At 49.1% G+C, this 26509-nt stretch overlaps 1 protein-coding gene across 2 annotated transcripts in view; it reads right to left on the bottom strand.

Moving 5' to 3' along the window:
- The window catches only part of LOC116940875 (uncharacterized), a 65032-nt gene extending 38533 nt beyond the window's left edge, over nucleotides 1–26499 (bottom strand). The window contains exons 1-2 of one of the 2 annotated variants that reach the window (XM_076066182.1): nucleotides 26283–26499; nucleotides 25745–25790 (exon numbers count right to left, since the gene is read on the bottom strand). In XM_076066182.1, coding sequence (XP_075922297.1) covers nucleotides 25745–25790; nucleotides 26283–26298 — 62 coding nt within the window. In that variant the 5' untranslated portion in view covers nucleotides 26299–26499. Of the gene's footprint in view, nucleotides 1–12983; nucleotides 13130–25744; nucleotides 25791–26282 lie in introns of those variants that run through there. The other variant, XM_076066183.1, reaches the window with a different exon arrangement.
- Nucleotides 26500–26509: the final 10 nt, after the last annotated feature.

Below are 26509 nucleotides of genomic sequence, written 5' to 3'. Positions count from 1 at the left end.
CCTGGAACGCGACATACGCACAACCTATTCCCGCTCCCGTACGCACGCAGGGCAGCTGTGATATCAAACGTGAAAATATCCATCGCCGAAGTCCTCACAGACGCACTTCTCCACTCTTCCATTGCTACAACCATGGTTACCGTTCCTCCGAGCCTCGCCGATTGATTCCTCCAGCTCGTGTAGAGAGGACTGTTTATCACACCGACTATATCGTCTCATCCCATCGTGTGTTCGATCACCGCAAGCACTCTGCAGTGCTTGCGGTGATCGAACCCACATTCAGGTCCACACAAACACCTCTCTCTCTGCTTCCTTCCGTCACGCAGGTCCACACAAACACCTCTCTCTCTGCTTCCTTCCGTCACGCTGCTCGACTCTGGAATTCCCTCGCATCATTGTGCCTTTTCCCAAAGTTCCTAAAATAACCTCGCTCAATTCAAGGAACGTGTCGACCATCATCTAGTACAGCTCGTTGAAGGCACATCGGAACTTTGGGCCTGTGCTCAGCAACTGTGACTTCTTAAAAAACACACGAAACCAATTTCTCTCTCCATACCTCCCCACCCCACCCACCCACCATCCTCTTTTCCACCTCCCCAAGACTTTCTGCAACTCACTTGTACACCGGTGGCAGCCCGGTCAGCATGACCTTGAATTAAGAGCAGTGGAGGGGGGGCATATAAAACCTCAAGGCGAAATGGGGGGCAAGGAGCACCAGACAGGCAACGTCAAAGAAACAGCAAGCACCAAACAGAATGAGTGACGATACGAGCTGCCCTGGATCTCATCCCCCCCCCCAACTAAATCATCGCATCAATTATTACGCTCATGACGCATGCCCCCCACCACCGCTGCCACCGCACCCCCCCCCCCCCCCCAGGACGGTGCCGTGTGACCAATCGAATATTTACAATTTCAGTAAACCACACCACGAGCACGCGCGCTGACATTATATCACATTCAGGCTCGGAGGGTGGGGCAGGGGGAAACAGAACGTGAACTAAACGAGACCGAAAACTAAAAACGAGAAATCCAAGCGGATGGTAAAAACGAGACTAAGTCATTACAGACTCGAATCTCAGCTCAAAACCGCAAGCACGTGAGCGGCGACTCCTCGCGGCACAGCTGGGCCGGCGAAAGCCGCGACCCCTCGCGGCACGGCTGACTGCGCGAGCTCATGGCACGCGACGACGATGAGAAGCGCCGGCAGCCGAGGGGAGTTTCAGGTTATGGACAGCGTGCACGCGCCCTCCCCCGGCGTACACAGAAGCCTCGTCCAGCACAGGGCCCCCACAGGAGGACTCCTCCTGCTTAAGCGGATTACGATAATTAACGAGGACTGCACACACGTACCGAGCGGGGTACGGGGGAGGGCGGCGGGGACTTAAAATGTTTTTCCTTGCAAATTCACCGTGTCCCAGATGGGCTTGGCCACACGCTTTACTTGAATGGCTGCTCATCGCTCACGGCGAAGGCGCGCGCACGGCTAACGGGCCGACACGGACGGACGGACAAATGCGCGTCTATTTTTAAAACCGGCTTCATAGTGAGAGCGGCGACACACGCTTCAAAAATAAGCGCGCGACTCTGCGATATCACACACGGGCAGGCAGCAGCAAGTGGACCGGCGTTGATCGTGAACTAATTTCAACCGACTTTAAACGCTGCTGACGCACGCGAGGCGCGAATTGTGTAGCTGGTCAATTTTAAAGTGAAGAGTCAGGCAAGCTGGCGTGTGCCAGACACCTGAATCATGTGAACACAATGTTGGGCAGGCAATTTGCTGACTGTGTTATAGTCGCATTGACATCCGCTTCGCTGGCTAACTAATAAACCGGTCAGCAAAGGAATCAACCACGCAGCAAACCAACCCACCCACCTAGCTACCCATTCACCCACCCAGCCACACACCCAGTGAACAACAAGGCACCCATCCGAACCAGCTTGGCTAATCGATCAACCAACGAGCAAAATATGAAACCATGGAACAACCAACCACCAACGCAACCACACTCAAGATACCCAGCCAACCAACCAACCAACCCACGAGCGAACCACCCAGCCACATACACAGCCCACCAGGGACCCAGCCAAGCAGCCTGCGAAAAATTCAACCAGCCAGCCAAGGGTTCAATCATACAGCCAACCCAGATATACCCATTCACTTACCCACCCAGGCACACAGCCAGTTACCAATCGCACGCACTGCATAGGAGTCATCCATCCAGTCAACCAGGCACCTAGCTACTCAGTAACACCCAGCCACTTAGTCACACACAACCAATTAGTCATGCATCCAACCAATCGCCAACCCAGCCAACCAGGCACCCACCCAGTCACCCACCCAGGAAGGTGAGCGAGCCAGTCCCGAAATTCGGGATGCCTTGGAAGAGCACCTGGGGATGGTTCCCTTGGCTTCTGCGACGCAATCTTGTGCATGGATGCAGAAGTCGGAAAGGCACATTGTCTAGAATGGACTTTTTCCAAATAAACCCACAACTGCTATTTCTCTTGCCACTTCGGTGGTGGTGGACGCAGGTGCTGATAACTGTGATTACTTCACACCTTAAAAGGGCATTGTTTTAAAACAGGCTGCAAAATAATAAATGTAGTAATTTCAGTCGTTCTACTGGCTGTAGGGAAGGGTCACAAGTTCACGAATCCCTCCCAGCGATTAAACTGTCATGATTTTGGTTGGTGATTTAAGTAAATAATGAAGATTTAAGTAAAAAACTCGGAAACACGTATGATCGTGGTAAATGTAGTGGTCTCTAGCGGCTGTAGGGATCACAAAACAATGACAGTATATTCAAAATAAGCACAAGTTTTGTGCATCATCACACCCATGACTAGGCGTTGCCCATACAACTACGGCATCTAAGGCCCCAGCAAGTCACCGGCTGATATCGATCCCTCCATACATGCAGGACATCGTGCATGCGACACTCAATTATTCACGTGGGGCAATTACGCGAACACACTAGCGCACGTGGGCTGTGGCAGAAAACAAGTTAGATCATCGTTTTTACGAAATCGTGCTGGACTGCGGTAAGCCGAATTACGACTGCGTAAAAGCGATTTTCAGCCGACGTGAAGGCCCCGCACACTCTCTCTGGGCACTTTGCTTCCGCCGAGTGCAACATGACTCGCGCAATTGCCTTTCAACAAATTACTCAAATTATATTCCCACGCTGCAACGGTACTTGAGTGCAGCGACCGGTGACGGCCAACGAGCGGATTTTTCTGGTCGACCGTCGAGCGAAGATGTCCACCGCAGATGCGCTTCTGCGGCCGTCTGGACAGCTCTTCTCCTTCCGACATTAGGACCCCACTCGAGCCTATGCACTTTTCAATCTAGATTGAAAGCCAATTTCTTTAAGAATTGATTTTTGTGTTTAGTTTGTTGTCCTTCTCCCGCACCTCCGATAAGCACGGTCGGCTACGTACGGTGCGAAAGAAGCTCAACATACTTGCATACATACATAACCAATGAGAAAAAAAATATACAAACGAGAGGGGGGGGGGGAAATGAGGCAACAGCAACAACACAAACTATCCTGGAAGTAAATCGTGACCCAGAATCTTTGACAATCCATCAACTAGCCGGGAGGGGAAAATAGTCGCGTTTACTGCAAATATTTGGCTGGAAATCCAAATTTCATAGGAGTCTGGCAGCAGACATCGGTTCGAATTCGCATCCCTGCTTTTTAATTAAAAAGGCTCAGTAAAAGTTGACAATTCATGAGGCAGCTCCCTGAACATCGCCATCATCTCCACCCACGGCCTCACTCACTCATTCACAGCAAAAGGTCTCCTTGAAGACCTAGTAAGAAGAGCATGTTGGGAGCAGAGGTGTCCACTTCAAGGAATACCTGTGCAAAGCAGAAAACACTGGTGCATCGCGCTACCAGCATCTCTGGTTTAAGAAACACAAATGACAGCACCTGTAAATATGTGCGAGTGCACCAAACAAAATCCAGAGTTGTGCGTAAACACGCAAACAGCGAAGCTCCCACGGCGTCGAGATTTTTACCAACTGAATTGCAGTGTTAAACGTCTCAAAAGCAAGCAGGTTCTTGAGTGCAACAAATTCACAAAGTTCCCTCGTATAGGCATCAACAGACTGTTGGGCAAGTAGCTGTTATATACAGTGAGGCCTTATGAAGGGCGTGCAGACATATGGGGGGGTTGGTGGCCAGAACCACACCCAGCCGCCTTTGTCTACCCAGTGGCAATGTTTACAGACTCTGCACCAGGGACTAATTTAAGGCTGAGTCGACATAGGGGAGACAGAGGACCGGTTCAGATAAATGTCACCGGTGTTGGCCGTGAGCGTGAATCGAACTCTGGCCGTTGGATTAGTAGCGCAGTGCGCTAACCACCACACCAAACCTCCCTACGCAAAAAATTCACACACAACACGAGCACTCGCACACGTGCGTGCACGTACATTTCGGGGCATGGGATAGATTTACCATCTGTTTAACACCCAGATTTTTTTTTTTTTGCCAAACTTTACGAAAATCCACATGGAGGTGGTGATGTCAACAACACCACCTCTTCCCCCCCCCCTAACGAAATCACCAGAGGGTGGAAGCCAAAGTGGGTCTTTAATAAAATCACAACCCCCTTGAATGTCAGCGGTTATCCCGGCCTCACCGCTCCGAACTCTGAGCCACCCACCGGCGTCCCGCGTCACTTTGTTTTCTGAAAACCAAGGGTCAAAAAGTCAACTTTGCATTTCTTTCAACTAAACTACTTTTTAAAAAAATTTACCAGGTAAGGCCCACTAATCGATGTAGGTGTTTTTCAGAAGCAACATGGCCATCGCAAATGATAACTCAACAAAGTGGCTTATCACGTGGAAATGCATAAAAGGCGAATAATTGTTTGATTGTAAATGTGGAGCGAAAACACGGAGGACCTGGAGAAAAATCCACGCGACCACGGGAAGGGACACGGAGAAAAATCCACGCGACCACGGGAAGGGACACGCCAACTCCAAATATACAGGCGTCAAGGGTCGGGATCGAACCCACGACCTCCTGTACACCAGGCAAGGGAGTTAACATCTAGCCACCGCAGCGTAATGGTGCAGGACACGTACAGAATGTGTTTTGCCGACAGCTTGGCACCACCCGATGAGACAGCGATGCAAGGCGGCGAAAAGAGTTGAACCTTCCACACCCCCCCCCCCCCCACGTCCAAATAACCAATCGGCAGTGGTGGTGCAGCGAGCCAGATGGAAGTCGGTGGAGCACACAGAGATGGGAGGGAGGGGGCAGTCAAATGCACGAGACACCCATGTGTGGTACGAGGAAGTTGCCACCTGTGGGAGGCAGTACAACAAACAGATTTCTGACAAGCTGTGGCTTTGTTTTTTTTCCCCACACACTAAAGTCTCCCCCCCCACCCCCTCCGCACGCACAACAGTACTCGACAACAAGGGAACGGGCAAAATATTCCAAAAGCAGGACAGCCAGGAAAGGCGCCTGGGTAAATATGAGGCAAGCAGCGATTCAATGCGCAACCCAAGCAGTGATGACGGTGACCAATTGACACAATTCACGGTCACCATTGTACTTTGTTGGTCTCGTTTTTCCCTATTTTCATATTCGTATTGCTCGCGTTTCTCCCTCTCTTTTGTACAGTTGCGTTCTCACTACAAGTAAGTTTAAATGTATCGAGATTATTATCATCAGCCACGATCTATCCGCTGCTGGATTAGGCCTCCCCACCCCCCCCTGAACCCAAGCCGTCGCTACGCCGCCACGGTCACGTGACGCAACAATCAGCGTCTGGTGCCAGCCAGTGAGCACATTTCATCGCTCCATCTCCACGGTTCAACGTCCACCTCGGCCACATTCCCTCGTCCGGCTGCCGCTCCGCCGCCGGTCTTCCAACCGACCGGCCATCGCAACGCCGTCTGGCGGCCGTTGCTATGGCCAAGAAACATTATCCCCCCCCCCCCGCTTGGGGACGGGGACGACGACGACGACGAGAGACGAACCGAGAATTGTGTTTCACCCTTCCACCGTTTCGCAACGACAAACGCGGTCAATGGCACTCTCCTCGCGGCTCGAGTGTTGTCACTCCGTGCAGGAAGGAATGCAAAGCTAACCGCACGATCACGGTGGCGCGCCACCCCCCCCCCTCCGGTTTACAGCTAGCGCCTGTAAACCGATCAAGCATCGTTGAGGGCCCCATGCCATCCGCCTGCAGCAAAACGGGAGAGCTCAGGTCAAGTCTCTCCGCTTGCTCATACATTATTTATTTATTTCACCTTTCCACAGCACGTCACCCACTACAGTGGCGGCGTCTCATCTTGAGCAGAGTGGCGAGAGAGGGGAGGGGGGGAGGGAGGGAATGAGGGAGGGAGGGAGAACGTTTGACGGAGCCACCAGTTCAGTTTCAGCTCCTTTATTTTGGTATAGCCCTGTGAGCCATTCGGCTCTTGAATCGAGTGCAACCAAAATAAACAAAAAAAAACAAAAACACGAACAAGAAAAAACATCTTAAAGTGACTATGTGTGACTGTGCAAACAGAAAATCCATGAAAAAAACAGCAAAAATATTCCTGAAAAAAAACACCGCACACCAACGCTGTGTGCAAAAAACCCCAGTGGGATGCAAGTCAAACAACAATAACCACAAGAAAACTTAGATTAAGTCCATCAGTCTAACTCCGTACTACAACAAAATAAACATGTCCAGCATTCTGTTTAAAACAAAAACTGGTTTCTTACTGCCGATGACACTCAGAAAGTCGAAACTCGTCCACAGCTCGCCCCGCTTGAGCAAACGCCGATGGAAAACATTTGCCCGCGAGGCTTGTAGGCTAATGGGCTACAGGTCTCGAGATGGTCTTTTTAATCCTTTACACGTAAGATTGAACGCATTCACGCATTATTAGCTCTGTCAGTCTGTAACAGACGGCGAGGCACAATAACGCGCGTAAAGACCATCCAAATCCAAGGTGAAGGATATATCAGTGTAAAGCGGTGTTGCTATTGGAGACTAACACCGGGGAAAATAGGACCAAATCGATTAAAAGTTTGACCAAAAACATGGCGAGCAAAAAAAACCAGCGCCAAAAGGTATGGCCCCGACCAGCGAGCGACGTCATCTCACGCCGTCACGTGACGTGCGATGGCGATGTCACTGCGCGGCTTGGAACGTTAAAGCGTTATTATCATCGAAAATTATTAGTATCACCGGAAAACATTTTTCATTATTATTATTAGAAATTATTATCACGGAGAAATACCTCAGAGAGGACAACCATGTGCCGAAAAGCTTTGCAGAAGCCATGTGTATGCATCATTTACCTTCCTTGTTTATTTTTGTATTCATCTGTATCCCATGTCTCCCGTGAAGAGGTTGCGGTCTTTTATTGTCAAATCTACAAGTTCTGTGTATATGCAAATGTTTATACACGCAGTTGTTGACATTTTTCAACTGGAAAATTGCGTATTACAAAGTACGGACTTATGATTCACTTACTTATCGTTGTGTATCTGTGTGTGGGTGTGCAGTATAATCAGAAAGAGATTGGAGATTAAGCCCAGCTCGGCAGTCCGTTTCTATTATCGTACGCAACCACGCTACGAGACAACACAAATTAAATAAATGTGTTGTCTTGCAACCGCGTTTGCCATTGGACAAATGTGTGTGGGGAAAAATACAAAATATTAAAACATTAAATATTTATTTATCCGGGAAAGCCACTTGAGTCTTCGCGCTCTTTGCAGGCGGGTCTTGCGTTTGGGTTTTTCTTCTTTAAAGTTTTTTAAAAAATTTAAGACGCTTTCAGGCAATTTATGAGCAGAAGGTTAGCGCTGGACACATTTGCCACTTTGATCCTTACAATGTCAATGTGCCATTTTACCGAGGAGCCACGACTGCGTGGGGTTATCTTGGTGTGGGGGTCTGGGACTGTTTTGATGTTGTTTTTTGTTGATAAATCGGACTCCTATAATTAATATTTAACTTATTTATATTTAGCGACTTGCTTACCATTTTCTCTATTTCACACTCCTATCGGTATTTTGTTTATTTGTTGTAACTTGCGGACCCATCCATACTGGACATCTCCAGTCTAAATAAAGATTCCGATTCAGTTTGAATATATATAGGTTAAAGGATGCCCCCCCCCCTCCTTAAAGAGAACATCTCAGTCAGAAAGTATGACATTAAACATTAACGGTTGAGAAGAGACATGCGAGGAGAGTTGGTGAAGTGGGGTGAAGTTTGACGAGCAGTGTTAATGACCATGAGCGTGACGTGGGACTGCTGAAGGTCGATTGAGAAAAATCACTTAAGGGAGAGCTCAATAAATTCCGTAGAAGGCTCGTTTTTCAATGTGCACACTTTTAATTTGCACTCAAAGCAGGAAAATACATTATTTTAACCCCGGAATTAATACAATTCGATGTGCTGAATAAAAGTGGGTGGTTTCCTTTCGATATGATTAATTTTCTTCATGCAAGCCACCCACTTTAGCGGCACATCAAATGTGATTAATTCTGGGGTCAAAAGAATATGTTTTCTACTTTTGAGTGCAGATTAAAAGTGCACGGCACCGAAAATCTTGTTTTTTTTTTTACCAATGTATTTTAACGTTTATCTTGTAAAAATAATGTGTATATGTACATAGTCATTCCAAGAGTTCAATCCAGACAATATCAACAGTTCACTATTGTCTGGATTAATTCTAATATATTTCAAATAGTGCAAAAAAAATGTTAATAAAAAACAGGAATAGGCCCAGGATCGGCAGGACCTTGTTTGTCAATTTAAATTAAATACTGAATTGTCACGCAAGATGAAGGGGTCTATGTACAACATTTCAGCTCGAGAGGCTTCGTAGACCCGAAGATATTAAGCGTCAAAGATTTTAAAGAAGATAAACTGGCAACAGGGAAAGTAAAATTAAAGTGTGTAAAACAGAAGAGGGTTGGGAACGACAAAGTACAATGTAAATAAACAAAGTGCTGTAATTACGGGGTGGGGCAGTCTCGCAGCGAGCTGTTAGCTAACCGCTCTTAGCTCGATGAACCCGCCCACCCAAGTTCGATTCTCGGTCCCGGCTGACATCTCTGCGTGCGAGCGATATCTTAAAGCGGTTGTCCCGGGGACTCTCCTCACACGACAAAAACCTGCGCTCACCTACGTGGTGAAGTATGGTCAAACAACCGCCCCTAAAAACCCGCGTGACGTCCAGCGGAGCTAAATGCCGATGCCTGCTAGCCGCGAGAGGGCTTAAGCAGAGAGTTCACGCGAGTTGTTCTATTCCCATGACAGGCAGCCAGCCGTGGGTTGCATCTACAAAACGCTGTTTGCTTTGTGGGGTTTGTGTCTTCCCGTACAGTGACACGCGCCACGCGGCGTGGATGACAAGCGGGGGTCAAAACTCACGATGAGCCTCAACATTTGGCAGCCACGAAACAAAAGGGGGAATCAATAACTTAAATAATCATTCATGAACCTCAAATAAACCATGCCTGGCACAACCGAAAACAAACGGGGCAACGAACCTTAAAAGCAAACTCGTCGTATTCTCGAGCCGCGCAGTCGTAACAACTATAGCTAAAGAAGTTCAACGTGGATACATATCTGTGGCGAGAGCCACAATTGCAATTCACCCCGCTCCCTGATGACGCAATACATTGTCATGATTCGTGACCACGTTTCGATTGAGGTTTTGTTTTTTTTCAAAATGCGCTGACTGTAGCGGCCGGCCACTAGCAGTTGTGGGGGTCATGTGAACCCATTATATGCGAGATATATAAGAACTGAAAACAGACGTTCATACACACACGCAATTTTACGCATTTATTACGAGACCGCCTGACAAGTTCACCCGGAATGAACCCAGTCTCATCGGATCTCGAAAACCAAGCAGGTTAGAGCCTGGATAGTGCTTGGATGGGTGACCTACCATGCACAAACAGGTTATTACAGGCTGCTACGGAGCCATTTGATGGGTAGGAGAGACGGAGGGCAGTGCTGCTAAATACATTATTGTACTCTACATCTATGCTCCCAAGGCTAAGCGCCTCGTCTTACATCAACCCACAGTCGCTAGCGTGACGTACGGTCGAGAGGGCCTTCCTCATCCAGCGGTGGATCGACGAAAGGCTACAAACGATCGTCAATTTGCACGTCGTACAATTCCCTTCATCCACTACAGGCCGCTACATTCAACACAGTCGGCTCGAATCGACGAATTCGCGCGTCAAAAGTGGCTGCACGTCCAGCCGGGTGGGCGACTTGCGAGCGTGGGCGAGCGTGGAGAGCTGAGTGGGTGTATTTGCGCTGTCGGCGGATGTGCGGTCTGCTCTTTAAAGTGGAACCAGGTGCCCCCCCCCCCCGACAATGAGCGGAGTCCATTGCCATGAGAACAGGGCGCATCAGCATATGAATGACCACGGCGATATGAGGAAGCTCTCCGCGTAGAAACTCGTGCGCAATCTGCACGCCGGCTGGAGGTGAATAAAAAAAAAATATAACAATGCCCTTGCTTATCAAGAAAAGCCACGGAGGAGAGAGAGTCTCGGAGGCTCTTTTTGTAGGAGGGCCCTGCTAACATCGGGGAATCTACGGCCAAGCGAGTGGATTGACGGGGGGTGATACCCAGCGCTGCCATCTCCTGACCACACCTCGCTCCTCCGTGCCTACAGCACCTGGCAAGCCTCGGTGGTCACACAATGCATGCAAGTACTAAACGGTGGCTGGGATCCACTTGCTCTCTATATATATAGCCGTCTCGAGGACGCCTCGCACAGCCCTGCAGGCTTTAGGAGTTTAAACACGTAGGCTTTCACGACCAATGTTATCCGTAAGAGTTTATTTTGGGTTAGATCGCGTAGATATAAATGTGTCATTAAACCCGCCACAAACCCACACAGACAATTAGTAAGGTTTGTCAGGTAAACAACGTGCCAATTAGTTACTAGTTCAGCACACCGGTGTGTCGGAGAGTAAACTCACAAACTCTACAATCGACAGTTCTAAAGATTTGCGCAATCCAGCACAGCCGAGCACCACGACACCCGGATAACAAGATTGTAAGGGTGCCACTTACAATTCATAATCTACAGCCCGTTGTCAATGCAATGCTGGATGTACGTCTCCCCGCGCCGTGTCGAGCATGGGGGTTTGTTTGACCATACTTCACCACGCTCGTCAGTGCGGGCTGGCGGAGATGTCACTCGCCACGGATGTTATCCGGTGCCAGGACTCGAACTCAGACGGGCCAGGTTCAAAGCGCTAACCACTGCGCCACCGCTCGCTCCACTTACAGAGCGAGCAGTCGAACCGTCCCCCCCCCGTTGCTTCCGAGAAGAGAGAGGAAAATAAATCCGCGCACGTCATTAAAACACGACCGGTCATGTTGCGGCTTCCAATTTCAAAACAACGTCATTAATTCACTCGGGTTTCTGCCGCGCGACAACAAAAAGAAACCAACCGGCAGCCTCCCCCCACTTCACTGCCGTTCACAAATCCGCGGTGTTCACGTCGACATGTGTGCGTGTGTGCACGTGCGTGTGCGTGTGCGTAAAAGCCCGTCTGGCAATTTTCAACTCCGCAGAGCGGTCGCGGATTCCCGCTGCGACAGCGCCCCGATCGAAGCGGCCACCCCCCCCCCCGAGCGAAGCGGCCACCCCCCCCCCGAGCGAAGCGGCCACCCCCCCCGGGCGAAGCGGCCACCCCCCCCGAGCGAAGCGGCCCCCCCACTCCCCGCACCACCGCGTCCCCCCCCCCGTTCCGCGGAACGGCGGCGTGCAAACAAAAAGATAGTTTTTTTTGTTTTTTTACGCGAGGGAGCCTCTCGCCGCCGCCGCTGCTGCTGTGCTTCTACCGTCTAGCGACGCCGCGTGCCATAGTGGGGGGCCCTATCACGTGACCAACAGTGGGACCCCCCCTTTTACGAGCAGCGGCGGCTGCTGCTGCTGCGGTGCCACGCGAACACAAAAAGGGGGGGGGGCACACACTTCTGCGGAATCCTCCCCCTCGTTTCGTGCGCGCAACGAGAAGACCGACCGCGAGACGCGAGCCGCAGACAGCGGAGTAATATTCTCTCATTCCCAGGCGCAAACAACAACCCCCCTCCCCCCAGTCTGGCCAAATCTGTCGATGTCTCACAACGCCGCATTCCGGTCGGGTCTGCCCGGCAGATGCTGCAGGCGAGACATTCCTACGCAGCAGCAGCAGCACCGCCGCAAGAGCGAGCGACGAGAATGGCAAAAACCGCGGCGGAGACTTCGTCGTGGTGCAGTCGCGCGAACGAGCACACGGGGGGTGGGGAGGGAGGAGGTTTGGGGTTGCTGGGAATGAAATATAACAAATAACGCACGATCATTCGCACGCTTCCCAACGAAGAGATTTTTTTTCCAAATGGCAAATCGGAACGTCGACACGTTTCACCCCTGCTCCCCCCCCCCCCCCAACGGGGGCAGTCTTACACGAAACGGGGGGCCAGGGGGAACTTTTATCTCGGCGAGGAAATGCAAAGTTTAAGCTGCAAGCCCCCCGCAGTGTGGAGAAGTCTGCACAGAGTCGAGTGAACAACGTCGCGCCCAAATGTTTCCGAGTGGTGGCTCACAACAAGAACCACCACCACCACCCTTTTTCCGCGAATTACATCTTCCTGTACGCTTAATCGGGTCCAGCTTTACACAGCTGCCCGGGGGCTTTTACTGGCTTCAAGGCACTGCACACTGCCGCTGCTCGGAGCTGGGAAAAAAAGGGGTTGGGGGGGGAGGCAGGAAACGAGGAAGTCTGCATCTACGAACAGCGGCTCTTTTCTAAAAAAAAAGACACAATAAACTCCACAAAGAGTCCGAAAAAGCGTGCGAGCGAGCGAGGCACAGCTGTCCCTCCCCCCCCCCCCTGGTCATCGCCCGCGCATGGCTCGCCGATGTCCGTCAAATACTCGGCGGGTTGTTGACGATTATTGATGTATTCCTACTGGCCCTTACCTTGACTCTCTCCCTTTGCTTTATCGCCCAGCGCGTGCGTCGGGGTGCCCACGCCACCACGGCCACTTCTCAAAAGCCGCTGCCCCGCGCGTGTTGAAGGAGAAATACACGGGCGGACGGGCGGGCGGGCGGGCGGCCGGGCGGGCGGGCGGGCGGCCGGCAACGCCCCACACCCACCTCCTGGCTGGCGAGCCCGGCACACCAGAGCCGCCTCCCTCCCTCCCCTCCCTCTCTCTCTCCCACACCACACATCCCCCTCCTCCCCCACCGTGGCCACGGCGGCCCTGCTTCTTCCTGCTGAGATGCTGCTGCTGCTGCCCTCTCTCTCATTGGACGCCACGGGGCAAGAGGCAGCAGCAGCAGCAAAGTCGTCGAGGAGCGGGAGCGGCTCGAACCCGCCCCGGTTATCGGAGGGTGGCAGCAGGAGCGCAGGAAATGAGTCACTTGTGAGCGTTGGCCCAGCGCGTTGCAGACTACTCGCAGACCGCAGAGCCTTGGGACACCGGCACTTGCAAACATTTTGTACTTTTAAACACCCGCAGGGGAGATGAGGTGGGGGGGGGTACAACATTTATATATTTAAAAAATGTGGGTGTTATAAGAAGTTACCGTTGCGTTTTACCCAATATACTTTGGAACATTTTTGAACGGTTAAATAATACAAGCGAACGTGTGGAATGCAGTGCAGTCTATCTGTGCTGAAGGGCTTTATAGCTCATTGGATTCCTCCAGTTTAAATATTCAGATTCTGAAAAGCACGTATTTTGCAGATTACCTGCGCCGTGTTTTTAAAAGCCATTATCGGCCACACAAGTGTAAAAAAAATCGAAACGAGACCGCACCATAAGTGTTTTACATGGTAAAAGTAATGAATAAATAATGATATTGATTTACATTTTGCAGTTAATTTTAAAAAATAAAACACGCTCCGAAAAAGAACTACATCTTCTAGCCAAACACTCAAGCCACGAACAGCAGATAAGGTTTCCATAGTGCGCGGATGTCAATAACGATATCCAATATTAGTTTTAGCAACAATGCGCGGAGGCTCCGTCTAATTTATATTTTCTCAAGAATCCAACGATGGCCCTGATAATCGCTTCACTGCAATACCTTCACGCGCCGCCATCGAAGACGAACACTTTGGGAAATTCCGTCGCTCTTCATTTCGCAATTAAGCACCGACCTCATGTTCTCTATCCAAGCTCATAAACCACAGTAAATAAAACAGCGTTACATGCCCCCCCCCCCCCAACACACGCCTGTAAATTTCCACACCATGCTCAGTCGTGTTGTTAGGGAAGCGTCGACAGCGCAGCCCTTCATAGCTTCCAGACGTTGGCAACCACTGTCGGACGTGGCCTCCTCCCAAACGGCGAGCGCGACGCGACGTTCCGGGGCCTCTCGTTAGCAGCAGCGCGAGCGGAGGGAACGTCGTCGTCATCATCCGTGGACTCGCGAGGCCACGCGCGTTAAAGCCGCTTTCACAGTGCGCGCGGTTGGTGAAGTATGGTTGGTACATGCATGTACGTGGAACGTCTTTCTCACCGTGCATCGACAACCGTGTCCAGTGTGCGGGGAAAGGACAACAAAAACTAAATACGAAAAAAATCAGTTCTGAAGAAATTAGTTTTCCAATCCAGGTTTCAAAGTGCATAGCTCCAGTGGCTTCCTAACACTGGAAGGAGGAGCATTCCAGACGGTCGCAGACGCGCATCCGAAAGCGCGCGATGTGGTGGCCGTCTTTGTTCGGTGGCGAGCCAAAAGCCGCTGCTGTGAGAATGACCGAAGTTCGCATGATGGTTTACACTCCTCGACGAGATAGCAAGGTATTGCGGTCAGAGTAGGCGCTCTGCGATTTTGGCTCTTGACAAGTCTAAGCTAGGGCACATGCGGACACACCTCAGCCCCTACAAACCGGTTTAACGAACACATTAATTAGGAACTTTTTTTTATGCCTCAAACAAAATTCCTCTCCCCTCGAGGAAGAAACAAAATGATGCAAGCGAGTTTGGCGACGCCAGTACAGTTGCAGCGCATCGTACCTTCTGCAAAGCCAGATATTGCAAATGAATCGCCGCACGCGCTCACGGAAGGTGCCTCCACGGTTGACAAACACCTCGCCAGCTGCTTCCGCTGCTGCGGAGGAGTCACCGCGGACCAGACTCTGCGGTCCACGATGAAATCGACAAACCTGTTCTCATCCGCAGCCCCGTTACCAGCGGCGACTCGTCGACGCGGCCCCAATTGATCCGCGCAACACCGTCTTACCCCGCTGCCAAATTATTCCTGTTATCTGCGCGCCGATTTCACGGATAACACAATATGGGTGGACCGGTGGTGGGGGCACAAGCGGCTCGCAGCTGCGCCATGAACTCGGCAAGCCGGGTCCGATTCCCGGCCGCACCACCGATTAACACAGTTGGCTACGTACGGAGCAAAGGAAGGTCAACATACATGTGCAACATCAGTGGCTAGTGCTGTCACAAGCAGATTTGTCGCCTCCCCCCTTCACCAACCCGCACGAACCAGTGTGGCGATGTATGTCCACTCAGATGCAGAATTAGGAGATATTTTTGCACATAATAGGATCACAGCAAGTGCCCCCCGGGGGCCTGCCTATCTTGATGCAAACAAGGAGAGTTTCACCGGAGTCTTCGTGGAAAGGCGCACTGGGAATTTTATGGAACAGTACTCGATTTTCCATGTACGGTAAAGTAAAACAGACATGATAGCCTTGGGTAAGATTCTTTTATTTCATCATGATGCAATTGTCTCATCACGGCGCAGTGATTCACACACACTGTACAACGAAGCCGGCAACCGGAGTTTGATTCCAGGGGCAAGGCGGACACATCTCTGTCGAGTGATATATTTGAACCGGTCCTGGCCCACCCTACTCCGAACTTCACGAACACACGCACCCACCAGCGTGGTGAAGCATGGTCACACAACCTACATAACCACCGACACCATCTTCGGGAGACCGTCCGACATGGAGTTAATTCAGGAGTCTTGTTTAACCCGGTGAGAACTGAAGAGGCCAGGATATGGTCTCATTTGAAACGTGATCTTGGATGCCAAAAGATCGGTGGCGAGTAGACCGACTGAAGCGAACGGACAAAAGGGCAGATAAAAACGAATCTAATAAAAGTGTATCATCTTTAGGTACACGGTTATACTATGGAATTGGGAATCTACGGATGGAGTGCACCTTACAAAATGTAAATCATTATTCTGTATTATTAACAATGCCACGGTTACTGAAATTTATTTACGGCGACTTACATTCGGTAACCATGGAGGAAACAACTATGGCAGTGGATGGGTGACCCAGCGCCTCCGGTGACCACGGTTGGCAACGTACGACGCAAAAGAAGTCCAACATACATACGTGCATACACGTTCTCTACACAGAACCAGGGCACGGAATAACTTGGGTGGGTTATTGTTTGCACGAGAGGGTGCAGGTACTGGGAACCATCCGCCCCTCGTGTGTGCTGCACCAGCAGTTTCGCTGGTAATATTTAATTGAAAATGCAGCCGTATGGATTCTTAAAATGGACTTTAGAGGTCAGTGAGGATACAGGGCTGAAATATATGCACGCGTCTTTTATGGCCAGGGAAGAGCATTGCTTATGGCCATAAAAGTTAATCCAGTAAACCGTCCTTCGAAGCGTTCTTACGCTACTGTATTTAAGCATTCTTAAATTTGTTTAAAGTGCAGTGGGAACCATTCCGTAGGATCAAATGAATCATCATCAGCAGCAGCAGCCATGCTCATTCCACTGCTGCAAAAAAACACGTGAATAAAGCCATGTAGGTTCGAAGGGTGACATTTAGTTTTCAGACTCCTAAGCAACAGACTCGCGTTGTGCATAGGTTCACGTGGGCGTCACTACTTTTACCAAGGCAATAACTAGCGCAGTAACGGGCAGGTACATTGCAAAACGTGGTTATGAGGCGAATATGTAGTGAATGCCATTCTCTGCCGGGTCACGCTTTTGCTAATCTGTCACGGGTCACGTGTTTTGCCTGCAACGCAGAAGCAGGGCGTGCACCCGGCTACCTCGAGCACACGAAGTGCCACAACGCATTACAAAGACGAAGATTACCCCCCCCCCCCCAATAGCCTCAACACATTTTTGGTGGCAATTCCTGTTAGAAAGCACCTATGAAGGCCGGCACGGCACACGAGGGGGTGGGTGGCCAGCACCACACCCGACGACGTTCACGCACCACACCAGGTACTAATTTTAGAGGCCGAGTCGACCTAGGGGAGGCCCCTTGACTGGTTCAGATCATCATCACTGGTGTTGGTGGCCGTGAGCGGGAATCGAACTCGGGTCGCCAGGTTCGTAGCGCAGTGTGCCAACTGCTTCGCCACTGCACACCAAGATCCCCCCCCCATGTAGCCTTAAAAAACTGTTGGGGAAAGTGCTGTTAGCGAGCACCTTTGCGGATACACGTGCACACACACGCACACACACGTGCACACACACGCACACACACACGCGTTCCTCTCGTGCTTCAAGCCAAACAAGCGTTCTCTGTAAATTAAACCTCCTCCCTCCGCAGAGCACATTCTACACATTCGGTTCAATTCAATCAACAACGAGGAATCCAGATGCAGAAGCAGTGACATCATCTGGTGGTGGGAGGCGAGGCAGGGAGGGAGGGGGGAAGTCTACACGTTGGGATGTAAACGTCGCATTTTCAGAAGCAGAATCTTCACCAAAACCTGGAGAAATCCGATGAGCTAGGACGCTCTTTTTCACAAGGTGCTCAGTTTTCGTGCATCTTACCCGACAGCATCTGCACTCGAGAGGAGACGAAACCCAAAGTGCACATCTCAGTTTTGTGTTTTTCCATTTTCAGAAGCGTGATCATCAAAGCAAGGAAATGGAAAAACCGAACGAGTGCACAAACGAGCATGGATCGGTGCACGCTTGAGAATACCCCGAGCAACAGCAAGAGGAACACATGGACGAGAGAACCAATTAGGTTAATGGCATCATTCAAGCAGTTACGAAAAGTAAGCGAACTTGGGCAGGGCACCGCGTGAGAAGGGTTAACGATGGCTGCGCTAAGGGCACGGAACGTGCTCGAAAGGATTGCCAACCAAGGAGATGGAACGATAAAATCAGCTCGTAAGCAGGTGCTAGGTCGGCAAATTACTACACCGCAGGATCGTGAGGGATGGCAACGAATTGGGGAGGCCTTCATCCAGCAGTGGATTGACCATGGGCCGATTTTGACATAGATGAAAATAAGACATTTCCAAGTACCATCGCGCGCCGACTCGCCGGTTCTAACTCTAGGGCTGGGGGTCGGGACTGTGCCTCTCTCGACCCTCTGGGGTCAATAAGTTACCTAGCACTTTGGGGCAACACAGAGCGAGGATGTTCTGTGGATGTACGTGACCCTGTCACATGGACTGTGAATAGGGGATCAGTGTGCCGACAATCGGATTCAAGACGTTATTGTATCAGCTCTGCTGCAAGGACGACGACAGCCCAAGACCGTCGGCAGGTGACGGCGGTCAAAGGAGGGCATCGTGGGGCGGAGACGAGCAAACGAATGACAGCCGTAAAACACAACAGCTAAAATGTTTACACGAAACAATCATTGGGATGGAAACATGTTTTTTTCTTTGTTGAGCGTTCGAGTAACGCCTATACATTGCATTTTACCAGATCAGGCCCACAGAGCTAAATAGCTCTTTTTCAGAAGCGACCTGGCCACAAATGAGAGCTAAAACGAAGTGGCTTATCACATGAAAAAAGGTACAGCAGCCCAATACTCTAAACGCACGTTTCTAAATGTGGAGGGAAAAACCGGAGCACCCGGAGAAAAATTCACGCGACCACAGAGAGAACACGCGAACTCCAACGATACAGATGTCAGGGTTGGGTTTGAACCCACGACCTCCTGCATACCAGGCGAGAGAGTTAACATCTCGCCACGGCAGCGATGTGCGTCGCCAACGCCATGACCGGCGGCGCGTTGATGTGCAGAGACACGAGACTCGAGACGATTAAATGTTGACGTTGCACTGCCAAGTGGGTTGTAGTTGTAGCGACCGAGCTCAAACTGATCATCATAATACCTTAAGTAAAATGGATGACACCTTTGCCGGACCATCCCCGTTTGCCAAGTTCATGCAAAGACATTAAAGGAATTCTCCAGCGCTGACATTCACACGAGTGACGCAGCCTTGCAGGCCTAACGCAGCAGCAGGAGCGGCAGGAAAAGGTTATCGCATCGCGACGCTTTGAAATTCTCATCTCTGCGGGAGGGCCGATGAGAATTGGCCACTGCCCCTGAATCGCGGTAATTTCCAGCTAAGCCTCCTGCACAAGAATGAGTGCAGCCGGGAACAGATTAACCACTGAGCCAACATAGCCACTGGCACCTGTCCCCATGTCGCGACGGGGGGGCACAGTGACTTAGTCGCAAGCTTCATCAAGTTAATGCGCGATTGTAATGTCGGTTCCTGCAGAGGTCTGCGCAAGCTTTGGGAACAAAAAAAAGGCTTTAGATTTCTTACGTCTTCATCCTAAATTTGACCCCGATTGTGCCAATCAGAATTATGCCCCGACACGAATGATCCATTCGAAACTCTCGCAACACATGCATGTAGTAACCCTTTGTGTTATCGGACGGCCCGCAGAAGTGGATATCACAGAACCACGATACTATGCTACTCGGAGGCCCTTCAGGTGACCTTCAGTCCACGCAGTAGGGGGGGCAGCACCTTTCTATCCCACCAGCTTTACAGGCAGTAAATGTTTGTCGCACGTCAGTCGGCACACTGTTTGTCCAGGCTGAGACCATCGACTCGCTGCGCTTGAGAAACCTGCTTTTTTTTTACGCAAACGGCTTGCCAAATTCAAACCCCAGGATCTCAGCGGTTGCCAGCTTGGCCCACTCCGACATCCGAGCCACCCGGCCAATAATTTGCTTCAGCACATTCACACAGAGTAACACACGTGGCAGGTGCGTTTCATTTCCTTATCCTCAGGCCAAACTTCATGTAGCCTGTAAGGGATCAAGGAGTAATTAAATGTAAAGTAAAGGCCTTTGCCATCATCGATCAAAGAGGCCTCGACGTAAACCATAACAACCAATGCTTTTGCTCTTACTACCCCACAGCGATAGACTAATGCGGTGTGCTTCATTGCAAGGCCCAAGGACCACTGGCGGCCCTGGTGACCTTTATTGCAGTCCCTGTCGTGCAGCCCATCGTGCCGTGAAACCCAATGGTTTGTAATGCGTGGTGGCCCTCGCACCGATGGCTTATCGGCAAAAGTGGCCCCCCTCTGAAAGTTAATGAAGAACACTGGGCTAATGGTTGCCCAATACCAAATAGACCTGAATGCATCCAATACACAATCAGATCTTAGCAGCTAAGCAGGTTTGAGCCGCCTTGTTAATACCTGGATGGGAGGCTGCCTGGAAACTGCAGGCGTTCTCCGGCCTCGGCTACGGTGCCAGATGGCAGCACAGCAAGAGATGCTCGAAGCTGTCTGTTCAGAGCTTTGGGTTATCCTTCGATGTGTGTGGGATTGCTTTGGGCACTCTGTTTTCCTCATTATTAGAAGTGGCCAAACATCCCAATGCAGGATCCTTCCTGAAAAAATATCAACACCAATTCAGGCTTTCCTAGGTAAAGGGCCTTATTATTATATAGTATACACGGTAACGTATTTCATGTCATAAAGCCATGCTCATGACAAAAGGTTCAAACAAATATATATATTTTTTCGAGCTTGTAAACCACCATCAACAATCTCCGTTTTCAAATCTCTCGTTTTGGTATACGACTTATTGTTGCTGGCAACCTGACCAATCTGGTTTCACAGCTTGAGAGTGTACACAATGTCTACAGCAGTCATTTGCCACGCACCTCCGATTAGCGCGGCTGGCTGCGTACGGGGCAAAATAAGTTCAACATGGAGCCCTCTTCAACGTTGACCAGATGTAATTGAAGACGTAGGAGTACCCACACTTTACCCCACCAAGGTTGACTGTGGTGCATCCATTTATTTTGCTGGGCGGACCGAGGAGTTTTTCTAAAACGTGCCCATCGATTCAACCACCGTGCCGGGAGGTCGAACCGACGACCTCTGGAGTTCAAGTCCAGTTTGCCGACCGCTAAATCACAGCAATATCCCTAGGGTGAAATGAGAATGCAACCTGAAGAGCTATGGTTTCAGCTCTGTAGCTTGACCTTGTTTCAAGGGGGGCATACCAAAAACTCAGGAGGGGGGGGTGGGTGGGTTTGGGGGGGGGGGGCACGACAGTCAACGTGAAACCGTTAAAAGTTGAAACAGAATGAGTAACGATGTTCGACATTTCAAGCAACGGTTCTCGTCTTCATGAACAAGAAATGTCACCGTATCATGCGTTTTCCTCTCTAGCCACCCCCCCCCCCCCCCCATGGATTTGCGGATGTAGTCGACATTTCTCAAGGCTCTTGGCTTGGGCCATGTTCACGTGGCCAGCAAACCAAGCACGGCACGGAGAGAGACAGGCCTCGCTCCAGTGACCCGTGCAGGTCACAGGAGGAGGCGGTGAATGCTCGAGACCCCAGCGGATAAGGTTTCCGCCAACTCATGAATCACGGTTTCACGTGGACGGATGCCATGAAAGCCGAGTGGGTGGGTGTGCGTGGACGAGTGTAGGCGAATGAAGGCAAGGAGCTATATCCTGATCGGGTGGCAGGTGATTGTGTGGCCTGGTCGTGGTTAGAGGATACCCACTCTGCCACTCGCTTACAAACCTCCAAGTGGTGCTTTCTAAGCTGCGGCTGCGATCGGAGGTCTGATGCCACCTCTTAATCGGGGACCACAAACGAGTGCTTAAAAAGGTAAACACATGTACAAGTAGAGCCCTTTGTCGATCCACCAATTCACTGCTGGATTACGCATTCCCATGCGGTGCGGGTCTTAGGGGTTATTTGACCATATTTCACCGCACCAGTCAATGCGGGCTGGTGAAGGCAGAGGCGCATACGCCTGGCAGTATAACATTTTGCTGCAGTGCCCTTTGATGTCCCCCTGACAACACCGAAGATACTATGACAGCCTGTTTGTGTATGGTAGTCACCCATCCAAGCACTATTCAGGGTCAGGCCAGCTTATTTGCCGACACATGACAAGATTGGGCACATTCCTGGCACTTTGGTCGTATGCAAATATATGACCACAAGTCAAATCAAGTTCATTTGTTTCACTGGGGTGAGAACTCAAGGGGCCGAGATAGTTTCATTTTTTAATGATGACATGAAGTCACAAAAATATTCAAAGCAAAATTAATCAAATAAGGTAGATCAATGAAGCAAATAGAAATCGCAGCAAAAACTACTATCAGGTGAGAAATCGAAGATAGTGAGGGAAAAAAGTATTTGATCCCCTGCTGATTTTGTACGTTTGCCCACTGACAAAGAAATGATCAGTCTATAATTTTAATGGTAGGTTTATTTGAACAGTGAGAGACAGAATAACAAACAACAAAATCCAGAAAAACGCATGTCAAAAATGTTATCAATTGATTTGCATTTTAATGAGGGAAATGAGTATTTTACCCCCTCTCAATCAGAAAGATTTCTGGCTCCCAGGTGTCTTATATACAGATAACGAGCTGAGATTAGGAGCACACTCTTAAAGGGAGTGCTCCTAATCTCAGCTTGTTACCTGTATAAAAGGCACCTGACCACAAAAGCAATCAATCAATCAGATTTCAAACTCTCCACCATGGCCAAGAGCAAAGAGCTCTCCAAATATGTCAGGGACAAGATTGTAGACCTACACAAGGTTGGAATGGGCTACAAGACCATTGCCAAGCAGCTTGGTGAGAAGGTGACAACAGTTGGTGCGATTATTCGCAAATGGAAGAACCACAAAAGAACTGTCAATCTCCCTTGGTCTGGGGCTCCATGCAAGATCTCACCTCGTGGAGTTGCAATGATCATGAGATCGGTGAGGAATCAGCCCAGAACTACACGGGAGGATATTGTCAATGATCTCAAGGCAGCTGGGACCAGTCACCAAAAAAACAATTGGTAACACACTACGCCGTGAATAACTGAAATCCTGCAGTGCTTGCAAGGTCCCCCTGCTCAAGAAAGCACATATACATGCCCGTCTGAAGTTTGCCAATGAACATCTGAATGATTCAGAGGACAACTGGGTCAAAGTGTTGTGGTCAGATGAGACCAAAATGGAGCTCCTTGGCATCAACTCAACTCGCCGTGTTTGGAGGAGGAGGAATGCTGCCTATGACCCAAAGAACACCATCCCCACCGTCAAACATGGAGGTGGAAACATTATGCTTTGGGGGTGTTTTTCTGCTAAGGGGACAGGACAACTTCACCGCATCAAAAGGACGATGGACGGGGCCATGTACTGTCAAATCTTGGGTGAGAACCTCCTTCCCTCAGCCAAGGCATTGGAAATGGGTCTTGAATGGGTATTCCTGCATGACAAGGACCCAAAACACATGGCCAAGGCAACAAAGGAGTGGCTCAAGAAGAAGCACATTAAGGTCCTGGAGTAGCCTAGCCAGTCTCCAGACCTTAATCCCATAAAAAAAATCTGTGTAGGGAGCTGAAGGTTCGAGTAGCCAAACGTCAGCCTCGAAACCTTAATGACTTGGAGAAGATCTGCAAAGAGGAGTGGGACAAAATCCCTCCTGGGATGTGTGCAAACCTGGTGGCCAACTACAAGAAACGTCTGACCTCTGTGATTGCCAACAAGGGTTTTGCCACCAAGTACCAAGTCATGTTTTGCAGAGGGGTCAAATACTTATTTCCCTCATTAAAATGCAAATCAATTCATAATATTTTTGACATGCGTTTTTCTGGATTATTTGTTGTTATTCTGTCTCTCACTGTTCAAATAAACCTACCATTAAAATTATAGACTGATCATTTCTTTGTCAGTGGGCAAATGTACATCAGCAGGGGATCAAATATTTTTTTTTCCCTCACTGTATTACACAAACGTGAATTTATGTTAAGCAATACATGATCTGTAGCACAAATCGTCTCGGGCGGATTATTTTTAGACTGCTCACAGGGTATGCAATGAAGTTAAAGAAACATTAAAGAGATATAGGGTGACCATTGTACAAATATGTAAACCGACAAGGATGCGAGTTAAATTCAACTGCAAGTGAAGTTGTCATAAAGAAATTAATTATGGGAACGTAAGCATAAACATTTTTGTCAGTGATGAAAATTCCAGGTTTTTTGGGGGCATTAACGGGGGAAATGAGTGAGAACCATGCGAGTTGTGTGTCCTCAGTACAGTGCACTTGAGCGCTGCGGGGCATCTCACATTGGGGGTCTTTGGTCGTGAAAAAACTAAACCACTTTGGGGTCCTAGTTAGTGTGTGTGTATGCACTACAATGATCTTGGCCCAAATCATCGCATACCTGTCAAGCTCCTTATCAATGCCTACCTTATTACAGACCAATTCAGAACTTATTGGTCACCCCGCCGTGCCCTTATAAATATCAACGTTCATCCTACAAAGTCCCATCACAAGGGAGAAACACAAATAGGACAACAAAACATTTGTTTTACTAAATTTCCATGTACAAGAATTACGGGTAAACCATATGGGTTAACATGTATGTAATCGCCCTCCCAGTTTAGATAATGAATTAACGATTTATGAATTAGATTCGTTTTTTTTTCATGTTTTAGACAAACTACAGAAACTAGAGCTGGATGAGTTACTTGAATCGGCCCCACGCCACCCCACCCGCCTCCATGTAACGTGTGGACACATGCCAACTTCGCATTCATTGGTTACCGAGTTGGAACATTGACAAAGTAAACACACGGTGCATTGGGGATGTAAAAATTGTGCACCGCAAAGCACACCAACTCAATGCAAACTTTCCATGAGAAATTTGTGTAGCCATCACCGATTTTCCCATAGGCGTTTTTTTTTCCTCTCACAACGAAGTGTTGTTTAACCGTGAAAAATGTTTAACAACCTTACAGATTGATAAAAACATACCGCGTACTATAAGTTAAAATAAACAAGATACCATTTAAGAATAAGGCAAACGCTGCACTGTAATGACATGACCTTGTTATTATACGTTAAATGTATTTAGGACGCAGTGAATGAGACGACACTTGCACAGCAGAACTGTATTTCTACATTAAACCCCAGCATGTAACTGTCGCGTGCACACCACGTGGCTCATTGTCTGTGGAAGCATGGCCAACATGAATGACATGCACACCCAAACTCGCACTTAACGCAATACTGGAGCGTATTAGCAGTGCTTTTGTGAAAGAAAAGTTACAAAATAATAAAAGCATCGACTTGGGTGGAGATGTAATTCACAGCCTAATTACTTCGTTACAAGAAAATGTCACGGGTCATAGGGTGTGGCAATGACCTTGCAAAATCGATAAAAACACATTATTGTACACGTCCTTAAAAAACGTATCCTACCGATGCAATCAGCCTTACAGTGGAGGCATTAAAAAGCAGTGAATGAACTTCAAGTGAACCTGCAGGTGACAAAATTCGAGCCAAAATTACAGTACCGAAAATGTAATCAATCGACCCTTCGCCAACCGGCATCGACCAGAGTGACGAAGTTATGATCCAACAACTATTACGACCGAAAACACAGCAGTGTGGGGGGGGGGGGGCTTGCGACATGGAACTGCAACGCAACGCATCGTTTCCAACAACTTGTGCGTTTTAGTGATCGATGCGACGCTTCTTACCTGGCGCCGTACTGGACTCGTCTGAGCCGCGTCGAGGAATCGCTTCCTGGGAAAATAAAAACAATTGAACGGTGCTCATTTGCACTGCGCACACTGGCCGCATGCTACAATGTGACGCATCTTCTCTCTTACAACTTGAATAGCCCTCTTCCTTGCCGACCGATTGGCGTTTTGCACTTCCCCCCCCACCCCCATTGGGCGTGGACAGGAACCGTGATACAAAAAAAGCATCCACAAGCAGTATTTATCAGTGTGTACATAAGCATTACAGCATACATAGAATTTTGTATTACATCCTATACATTTTATTTGTACTACAATGAACCAATTCAAAAGTGATTAAAACATTCACTAATTGCATAGTATTTACAATTAAACCATTCGAAATGTATATATTTTCAAATGTAGTCCCCACAAAGTGAACTTGAGATTACCAAGTGATGCGTTACTCAAACTAGTTGCATTCGATATATTGGGTGCTATTCTCTATGTACAGAATGATAAAGTACAGCACTTTTGTGTGGGTTCATTAACCCACCTAATCTCAGGTACATTTTAGAATAGATAGCGACTCCTTTAAAACCAATCTATAAGTATCTCGTATCAATTTAAAATTCCTAAATTATTTAGAATTTTCATTATTTTAGAACCACTTTAACAATTATGGTTTATTTGCTTGGACAACACTCGTTCACCGAAGCTAAATGAAGGAACTTTGGCGACCGCTCCCTAAAAGCAATCCGCAAACGTTCGAGGCAATTGAAG

The sequence above is a fragment of the Petromyzon marinus genome, chromosome 10, assembly GCF_048934315.1.
Source record: "Petromyzon marinus isolate PM22_M1 ecotype Great Lakes invasive population chromosome 10, UKy_Petmar_22M1.pri1.0, whole genome shotgun sequence".
Classification (NCBI taxonomy): domain Eukaryota; kingdom Metazoa; phylum Chordata; class Hyperoartia; order Petromyzontiformes; family Petromyzontidae; genus Petromyzon; species Petromyzon marinus.
The sequence above is the reverse complement of the archived record's forward strand: the minus strand, read 5'-3'. Positions and strand labels throughout refer to the sequence as shown.